Source organism: Littorina saxatilis, linkage group LG7 (assembly GCF_037325665.1).
Source record: "Littorina saxatilis isolate snail1 linkage group LG7, US_GU_Lsax_2.0, whole genome shotgun sequence".
NCBI classification, from domain to species: domain Eukaryota; kingdom Metazoa; phylum Mollusca; class Gastropoda; order Littorinimorpha; family Littorinidae; genus Littorina; species Littorina saxatilis.
The window spans coordinates 4,684,653-4,694,772 of NC_090251.1; the positions used below are offsets into that span (position 1 = coordinate 4,684,653).

General features: G+C 45.9%; 1 protein-coding gene across 1 annotated transcript; it reads left to right on the forward strand.

Annotated features, from left to right (window-relative positions):
- The first annotated feature begins 1,562 nt into the window (after positions 1-1,562).
- On the forward strand, positions 1,563-10,120 carry LOC138972037 (uncharacterized). Its single transcript, XM_070344877.1, has 4 exons — positions 1,563-1,810; positions 6,324-6,618; positions 7,162-7,514; positions 7,994-10,120. The coding sequence occupies exons 1-4, from the start codon at positions 1,762-1,764 to the stop codon at positions 8,602-8,604; spliced, it is 1,308 nt and encodes a 435-aa protein (XP_070200978.1). The 5' UTR covers positions 1,563-1,761; the 3' UTR covers positions 8,605-10,120.

Here is a 10,120-nt window from a genome sequence, read left to right on the forward strand (position 1 = left end):
GGCGGCAGATCGTGACGTCACTCTACCCTGACGCTCTTACCCGTACCTATTGTGTGCCGCCGGTACAGTTCAACAGGGTGCCCTACGTCAGGGACGTTGTGCCCGGTACCGGTCTGTCTGTGCATGTGCTACAGCCACAAGCTAGTACCCGGCCGTTCCACACAGCTCTTAGTACCAACCCTGAGGGATGGACAGTACCGCAGCATATGTGGGCTGAGGAGCCAGGGCCACATCTCCCACCAGTAGGAATGCAAGACAGCGACTTACGGGACGACTTTGCCCAGAACCACGTGATGCTGAACCTACAGGAGCTTGGCGACAGTCGTGACGAGGCCATGTTCATCCTGTCTCAGCTACAGTTCGGCAGCTACCTCAACCAGCCTGCCTACGCCGCGGCCGCTAAACAGCTCCCACGACCTAAAGACTTAGCACGAGATCGTCAGGGGGATTTTGACTTTCTGTTGATCCACCGCCAGCACGGCATTCTGGTCGGAGAGCTCAAGTCTCTGGGGAAAACCATGGGTGCCTTGAACCAGACATACACTCCGGCCGATTCCCACATTACCCAGAAGGTAAAGCAAGCGGTCAAGCAGCTGGACAAGTCGGAGAGAGTGGTGAGGCACCTTGTGAGTGACATGGGACCTGGCATGACTGTCAAGAAAACTCTCTTCCTGCCTTACGTCAGCAGTGCTCAGTTAGAGCGAGTCTTGGATAAAGATGAACAGTTGAAACAGGTAACGAGAGAGAGAGAGAGAGAGAGAGAGAGAGAGAGAGAGAGAGAGAGAGAGAGAGAGAGAGAGAGAGAGAGAGAGAGAGAGAGAGAGAGAGAGAGAGAGAGAGAGAGAGAATCGGAGCCTAATCTTACAATCTGTCTCTTATACACACACATAATACAGACGCACATAATACTAATAATAATAAGAAAACTAAAATCATTATTTTCGTATACACACTACAAGAGGGGAAAAACAGTTCGATCATACGAAATATAGTGTTGACATTGCAACATAGTTACATTCAACGCATTGCATATAAACATCCAAAAGGGATTAGCATGTATTTGCATTACAAATCATATTTCCTGTGGAGAGGAATTGTTATAATCATTCGCTTGTTTGATATAATTATCAAAACATTCACACACACACACACACACACAAAACAAGCACAACAACAATATCAGACATGAAAGTATTCTATTTACCCGTCAAGCTTGATGGATGTTTTGTCAGTTCAACCAAGTAAAAAATGAAACTGGCGTCCCACATAAATATTGTATTGCGTACATGGATGTCTCTCGTGCAGGCGGTGTGTCAGAGCCTGGGTGCAGCCAATTCAAGTTTATCAGACGCCGTGCAGCTGTGCTGTTGCTCTGACCAACTGTCCCAGCCTGCTTCGTACTGGCACGTGACACCCGCCGTGTTATCACAGCTGAGCACCTGGTGGCAACACAGGATGGCCTGTCCTGTGGACGCTCGGCTTACTGACAAACTTTACCTGGACATCGTTGCCAGGTGAGAGAAATGACATCAGTTATGTCGCAATGCTGAAACAATGTTGGTATTCGATGTTTAAGTAATAATTATCAGTTATCATTATCTTAATAATTGTTTCTGCTACAGGTTTGTTGGTCCGGCCACCACGGTGTCTGTCCCCTGCTACAACGGTGTCCGTGTGGAGGTGCGGACTGCAGGACAGGCGGTGGCGGAACTGGGGCGGAGGCTGGCACTTCTGGTTCTGACCCTGCAACAGCTCGGCCTAATGAACAGAGACCCGCCACTGGTCTACATTACGGGAGCGCCAGGAACAGGTGACAAGCTCACAGCTTCTCTGACTAGATTGTTTGTTTCTTATTTTGTTTGTTTGTTGTTGTTGGTCTCGAAGCAAGATGGAACACTAAGCTCAGCCGTCTTTTTTGCGTTAAAGGCCAACATCGGCGCGCGGCAGATGCTACTCTAGTTACTCGTGCTGGCAACGATAAATTTAGCTCTGTGGCATTCTATACTGTTCAAAAAAAGAAACGCATAGCTTGTAATATTTGGTTAATTTAGTTATATGGCTACAAGGATATCCACCAAACTGCAGAAAATGTTTATCTGGTCGTCGACCTTTCGTCCATTGCCACAAGTGAGCTCTGCACGTGACGCATGCGTTATCAGTGGCTACAATGTCAAAATTGCTCATTTGGCATGACCATTCGTCATGCTTCAGTGTAATCTCGTGAAACTCGGGGAATATTGAGCTCTCACCATGTCTTCCAAAACCCATAAAAGCGGATTGTTCGCCACAAAGAAATCAGACGACAATTCAGCGACGAAAGATGGCCCGATTGAGCAGAGAAGACCGCCAAATTGCATTGGGTCGTTTACAAGCAGGCCAAAGTCAAAGTGCAATCGCCAGGCACTTCCACGTGTCCCAGAGCACCATCAGTAGACTGTGGGTCAGGTTTCAAGCCACTGGCTCCGTTGCTGACTTGCCACGAGCGGGAAGACCAAGGGCGACAACTGCTGCTCACGACCGCTTCATACGGCTCCGCCACCTCCGGAATCGTTTCCTGTCGGCCTCATCTTCTGTCCAGGCTCTCCCCGGGCCACACCGATTATCGGACCAGACCGTGCGGAACCGCCTGCATGAAGCTGGTTTGAGAGCTCGCAGACCTCACAGAGGAGCTGTCCTCACCCGCCGCCATCGCCAGAACCGAGTGCAGTGGGGCAACCAGCACCTTTGCTGGACCGTCCGGAATCACTGGAGACACGTGTGGTTCAGCGACGAGTCCTACTTCCTGCTCCAGCGACATGATGGTCGGAGGAGGGTCTACCGGAGAGTAAACGAACGTTACGCGCCCAACTGTGTGGATGAGGCACCCGTTCATGGTGGTGGAGGCGTCATGGTGTGGGGGGCGATCAATACCGCTGGAAGGAGCACCCTGGTGCACGTCCAAGGGCGCATAACTGCCCAGCGATACGTGGAGGAAATTCTGCGCCCACACGCCCTTCCTCTTCTGGCTGACCAGGATGCCATATTCCAGCAGGACAACGCTCGCCCGCACACAGCACGACTCACCACCCAGTTCCTCACCGACCACCATGTCCAGGTGCTTCCCTGGCCATCCATGTCGCCAGACATGAACCCGATAGAACACCTCTGGGATGAATTGGACAGACGTGTGCGCAGGCGAGAAGAAGCGCCGGCAAATCACCGCGATCTATTGCAGGCACTTCAGGAGGAGTGGGACACCATCCCACAGCAAGATATCCGGCATCTGATCCAGTCCATGCCCAGAAGGTGCCGGGCAGTTGTTGCTGCTCAAGGCAGTCACACCCCCTACTGACTTGACAGCCTCGGCACCCAATCGTATTGATTGACTGATTGATTTGAAGATGCAAATGAACTGTGTGTGCATTCAACTGTGTCCATACCAAATTTCAAACAAATAATCTAAATATTGGATTTTCTGTTAATTTTTTCGAAAAATAAAACAAATTTGGCAAGTAGCAACTATGCGTTTCTTTTTCTGAACAGTATACTATAACAAGGTTTAGTCTTCTAGGCGCATTCTGCTAACTAATTAATGCCCCCAGTGCATGTTTTGATGTAACCCTTAGATATATATTGATAAGACAAACTGATCATTGTGTCTGCATGGCAGGAAGCAACGACTAGTCCACTGTTGCTGGTTTCTTCCTTTACATACTCTTCATACTGCAACCACCAAGCCACAACACCCCCTCCCCCCCCCCCCCCTGTATGTTGTAACTGTCCACCGTGTGTTGTAACTGTCCACCGTGTGTTGTAACTGTCCACCGTGTGTTGTAACTGTCCACCGTGTGTTGTAACTGTCCACCGTGTGTTGTAACTGTCCACCGTGTGTTGTAACTGTCCACCGTGTGTTGTAACTGTCCACCGTGTGTTGTAACTGTCCACCGTGTGTTGTAACTGTCCACCGTGTGTTGTAATTGTCCACCGTGTGTTGTAACTGTCCACCGTGTGTTCTCTTTTGTCAATATGCTCCCTTGTCTGTGTCCTGTCATGTAAAGCTTACATGATAAAAAAATAATTTGAATCCCCAAAAAGAGAATGCTAATTTTTTTTTTAAAAGGCTTCCAGAAAAAGCTGTTCAAATGAAACGCCCTGTATTTGTGGTCTTTGTTCAAAGTCGCACAGTCTTCAAAGGGAGATTTTTGTTTATACCAGAAGTCTGTCGGCAATATTCGCGTTGTCTTTTTACACGGTTAACTTCATGATTATTTTGCTGCACCAGCTATTGTCTGCCTTCTCATTGACAAAAATCGTTTCAAAATTGTCTGAAAGTCGCACACTGTGAACATCACTAATAGTACATGACGTAAATGAGGTTACACCCTACACGTGCTGACATGTGTGTGAAGGGTGCTGTGCTAATACTGCTGCTATGAAGAGAAACAAACCCACCACCACCACCACCACCACCACCCAGCAATTACTTACACTGCTGCTTCTGCCACTGTTTTATAAAAAATAAAAAAATAAACATTTTGGCAATTCTCATTAATCATCATCATTATCATCATCATCATCATCATGAACAACAACAATAATTATCGTCGTCGCTGTTTATGCGGCAAACGATACTGACAGAACAATGTTTCTGATTTCCTTACAGTGCACTGATCCCAGGTAGTTTGCTCAAATGACGTCTTAGTTGAAGGATTGACGCAGTGTTTATGACGTTGTTTGTGTCGAGTTTTACTTTATCGTCATCGTACCAGGAGCTTCCAGTTTTGTAGGAGGACGGTTTGCTGTTTGTGTTGTCTGATTCCGTGGAAAATGTGACAACTGAAGGAAAGGCATCAGGCTGACACGGAGAACAGTTTGAAACTGACATGTTCATTTAGTCTCCATGTAATGTAATGTTATTGGCAGTTATATCATTTTTGTGTGCTTATTTCTATGTTTCTGATGCTGTGTTTCGCGTGTAACAGGTGAAACGGACTTGATGTAAAATAGCTTGCTTTCACATTGTTTTGTAGTATATTGTTATGGTTATGTTTTGTGTGTAAACAGGTAAGACCGTTTGGTAAGGTAGGAGTTGAGATGGCTGATCGTGGACCTAGGGGAAGGGCTCCTGATATGGACCGGCTCCTAATATGGACCACCTCCTGTTCTGACAAACTAACGGCGCTAGAGCGCTCAAAAAAGTTTAATTCGCTGTATTCACCCTCTCTGGATAACTTGCACATGTCAAAACAGTTGCAGAAACACAATTCTCAAAACCGTTAGGCTTTTTCTGTTTTTTTCACTTTTGGCAGCGTTCACTCTAAATTTGCCGCCTAAAACGGACTCGTTTCTGTCCACAGCCAAAGCTTTTATCACACAAAAACTGCTACATATGACAGCTAAGACCGTATTTGTTACATTTTAGCAGTGTTGACCCCGAGTTTCTACTGCAAACAAAAAATAATAGCAAAATTTCAAAGTATGTGCGAGTCCCCTAATATGGACCACCTTCAACAAATCGAAGAAAATAAAAGCTAAAGGCTATTTTCATTCATTCATTGAGAAGCTTGCTGGAAATAACCTATAACTAGCCCTCGAGATTTAAAAAAAATATAACAACAAGTCTTCTTTTCGTGGAAGTTGATAATTTCACTTATTTTCACTCTGTTTTTGATAAGCTTCTTTAGTTTCCTGGTGTGCTTCAAATAATGCTCTCATCATCCCGAAACAGATAAATCTAAAGCATATTTTAATTAGTCTGACTTGCACACTAAGTTACATCATGTTATTTTGAAGTATAGGGGGCTTTTTACAGTGATTCGTGAAGGCCGCTTCACTGGTCCATATTAGGCGCCCAGGCTCCTAATATGGACCATTTGTGATTTTTTCTGTATTTAATTTTGGCTGAATATCTATCAAAGCGATTTCACTCTGATTAGGCCTCACGGTTAACCTGAGAGAGAAGGACTACCAAACACAAAATGAAACTTGTTCGCAAGAAAACAAGCTAGTTATTAGCATGAAACAAAAAGTGGTCCATATTAGGAGCCCTTCCCCTACATCTTCCCTAACACCAGGGTAACGATGTGCAAGTCGTCTCTATGTGCAGATCTGCATGTAACAATGCCTTACGCTCACAGTGCTTTGTAATGTATTACATTAAATGTGCGTTGTGTTCCAACAGGTAAGACAGTTCTGGTACTGCAGGGGTTGAGGTGGCTGATCGTGGGCCTACATCTTCCCTAACACCAGGGTCACGATGTGCAAGTCGTCTCTACATGTAACACTGCCTTGTTTTCACATTGTCCTGCAATATATTAACCTTAATATTGTTTGTGTTTCAACAGGTAAGACGGTGGTGCTGGTGCTGCAGGGGGTGAGGTGGCTGCGACAGGGGCACGATGTGCACGTCCTGTCGACATCGTACAACACCCGGGCCGTCAGCACATCCATCAAACAACAGCTGGAGAATTCGCTGAGCGCGGGCCCGACGCCTTCCCTGACACCAGGCAGCGTGTCGTACCACAAATACGATTTCTGGAACTGGGAGGGAGATGTTGATCAGGCAGTCACCGACCTCGTGGCATGTGTGAATAACGGCAACCTGCACGTCTTGATCGACGAGTTGTCCTTTGACAGCAGGTTTGTTTGCGGCATACGTGTGTGAGTGAGTGTGTGTGTGTGTGTGTGTGTGTGTGTGTGTGTGTGTATGTGTGTCTTTGTGTGAGTGTGTATAATTATGTGTGTGTGTATATATAATTATGTGTGTGTGTGTGTGTATGTGTGTGTGTGTGTGTGTGTGTGTGTGTGTGTGTGTGTGTGTGTGTGTGTGTGTGTGTGAGAGATCGGGAGAGAGAATGATTTGTAACTGTCTGATTCATGAGAGAGAGAGAGAGAGAGAGAGAGAGAGAGAGAGAGAGAGAGAGAGAGAGAGAGAGAGAGAGAGAGAGAGAGAGAGAGAGAGAGTTGTAACTGTCTGATTCATGCAACTCGCACCACGTGTACACGTGGAATTGCATGTTGTTATAACCACAATGTGCGAAAATCTTATTATGTCATCATTGATAAAATATCAAGTGACATCTTTGATAAAGTTGTGGATAACGCATTACTATTATCAGCTTACCATGTCTCATGTGAGTGTGACACACATCTCTACCACCATGTCTCCATTCTGTGTCACAGGACTAAGCATGGTGCCCGTCACACACGCCTTGTAACACGCCTAGCGCAGCAAGTACCACACCTGTACCTGTGGTGTACCGGTGTTTACAAAACCGGGATACCCCCAGCCCTGCAGACACAGGTGTTCACTGTCCCCCTCCGCTCGGCGTCCGCCGTCCTCCGTGAAATACGGCCCGTGATTCGCAGGTATGATGTTCACGACTACAGCGCCGACAGCGGCGTGCCTGCGCCTGGGGACGGGCTGAGAGTGATACAACTGAGTCACCATGGCAACGCTCACACAGGTCGTTGGCCGGTGGACTGCGCCCAGTGTGGTCAGGATATTGCTGCCGAGCTGCGCCGTCTCGATGTGGGTAAGTTGTGTAGCTGGTGATGATGATGATGATGTTGGAGGTGGTGGAGGTGGTGATGATGATGATGATGATGATGACGAGGATGAGGATGATGATGATTGTCGTAGGTTTGAGTGAAGGGTAAACCTTCCCGCTGCCTAATTGTGTTTTAACCCCCCCCCCCCCCCTCCCTCCCCCCGAGAATATAATTATTTTCAATCACATCTAAAGTCTGGTCAGTCTGCAGGGAGAAAATAAATGACGCCATTTGTATTGACGTAAAATGCAAAATTACGCCATGACGTCGAAGTTTTGCTGTCTGTGTCGAAAATGCGTGTGTGTGTGGGAGGGGGGGGTGGGAGTGGTGTGTGTGTGTTTGAGAAAACAAATAAATACACGGATAGGTTGTGCCTTAAAATGTAACGAATGTTTGCTTGCGGCATACATGAATATTTATCAAACCAGACTATTTAACTGTTCCAACGGTCTTTTCCCTGCAGGGAGCAGCGTCGCCAACAGTCCCTCCCGCCTGAGCTACCGCGACGTGTTCGTCCTGACCAGAAGCAGCAATGTACATGATGACGTCACGGACGAGGCAGGGCGGGTGACGTCACCAGCTTGCGGCGTGGTGCAGGGACTGAAGGATGCAGGTGTACCGGTGAGTGTGTTGGGGAGACAAGACTGGCTACACAACAGGGCGAGGTTGGAGCGAGCTGTGCTGGACGTGGCGGTGGCGGCAACGGACACAGTGACAGTAGCGCAGTATGACTGGGTGCAAGGCCTGGAGCGGCGCGTGGTGGCCGTGTTACAGGGCAGAGATCAGACTGATGATGATAAAGGGCTGACTGATGAGCAGATTGATCGTGCTGACAGGCTTGAGGCAGTATCACGCTGCACCACACAGCTCATCACGGTCCGCACGCCTCCTGTCACCACCACCCCGCCATCCCTTACAACAACCACTACCCCCGCCAGCACAACCACCCCACGCCACAACCTAATACAACAACCACTACCACCGCCGTCACCACCACGACCACCGACACCACCAGCAACGACGACCACCACCACCGCCAAGAGGAGGAGAGGCAGGAAGTGTGTCTTGTCGTGACATACCCCGCATCAACACCATCGTCACCACCTCTACCGTGAGCTTCACCACTACCTAGTGGTAGTCCCTTGGCTACTCAAAAGAAATGGTCACTGCAACGGCATGGAAAGAAAAAAGCTATCGTTTTGTACTTGTGTATGATATAACTAGAACGTAGATTGTATGTAGAAAATGTAAGATAATCATATCTGAACTGTGGGAGTGATGTTGTGACCATTCCAAAATTTGCTACCTTAAATTAGTTTTAAGGTTTAGAGAAAATCCCTTTTAACAAAACATTTAGAAGGTTAGGTGGCACGCAAAACTGGGCAAATAATTGCAGAACATTTGTTTAATAAGGGTTTTTGTTGCAGTACCACCGAAATTTCGAGGTGAAGAAAAAATGGAGTATTGGTGGTAAGTTTTATCTTGACTTTAGTTTTAGCAGCACACAAATTTCGGATCGAATGAAAAAAATTGAAAAAAAATCTTCCAGTCATACGAATTTCTTTAAATTGTTTTGGCATAATGCTTAGGTATCAAGGATAAACCACAAAAAGAGGCGCTGAGAAAAACGTAAAAATAAATATTTTAGAGCAATTTTCTGAAATGATAAATTTTTTCGTGGCATGAGAAGAGAATGGCTACTTAGCAAAACACGCTTCATTTTTTTTCTTACAAAGTTCTTGAGCACCACTGATATATGAGACACTTTCTTTTGGTGAATCAAATCATTGAAAACAAGAAAATTTTTCATTCAAAATGAACAGGCGTCCATGTTATTTTGACAAAATGAATATTTTTGTTAAAGAAGCTGGCAAGCACACCCTTTCGAATATAGCGGAAGTAGTTTCGACCCTAAATGCTTAAGTACTTAGGCCTTAAACTTAAGTACGGGTTGATAGAATATTTTAATATAAGTGCAGTTTATTTTCAAAGTTTGGAGTCGTAGATCATTCTTTTTGGATGCAATGTGACTAGCATGTATCAGTGAAATTTGTTGTTTAATTCTGCAAGCAAATGTGTGTGCTGTTATTGCATTATTTACAAAAAACGCACAGAAAAAAACACTATTTTCGACGACTCACTGCGGAGCAGAGCGTGCAATATACGCTCTGCTGCAGAGTTATCCCACGTGCGGTTAGATAGACGCTCATACATGTAAGTACAGTTTATTTTCTAGGTTTGGTATCGTAGATAATTTTTTTCGAATGCAATGTGAAAAACAGGTATTGATACAGTTTGTTGTATAATTTTGCAAGTGAATATTTGTTTATTGGCTGCATGTTTGACAAAAACGTTGTAAAATAAACACTTTTTCGTTGCTTTTATTGTTTGCTTTGATTGCAGCCAAACGACTTGCTCTACGGGGCTGAAAATAAAGTGGAAGACACTTTGAGATATAAGGAATTGGATAGGCCATCATACGAGAAGGTGTAGAAATCTGCTTGCTGGCAGCTTTAAGTGTTACAGCGACATCAGAAAGCTCTAAAAGCTTTGGTTTTTTTTTAAATGCATGATTTTCATAGTTTGTCAC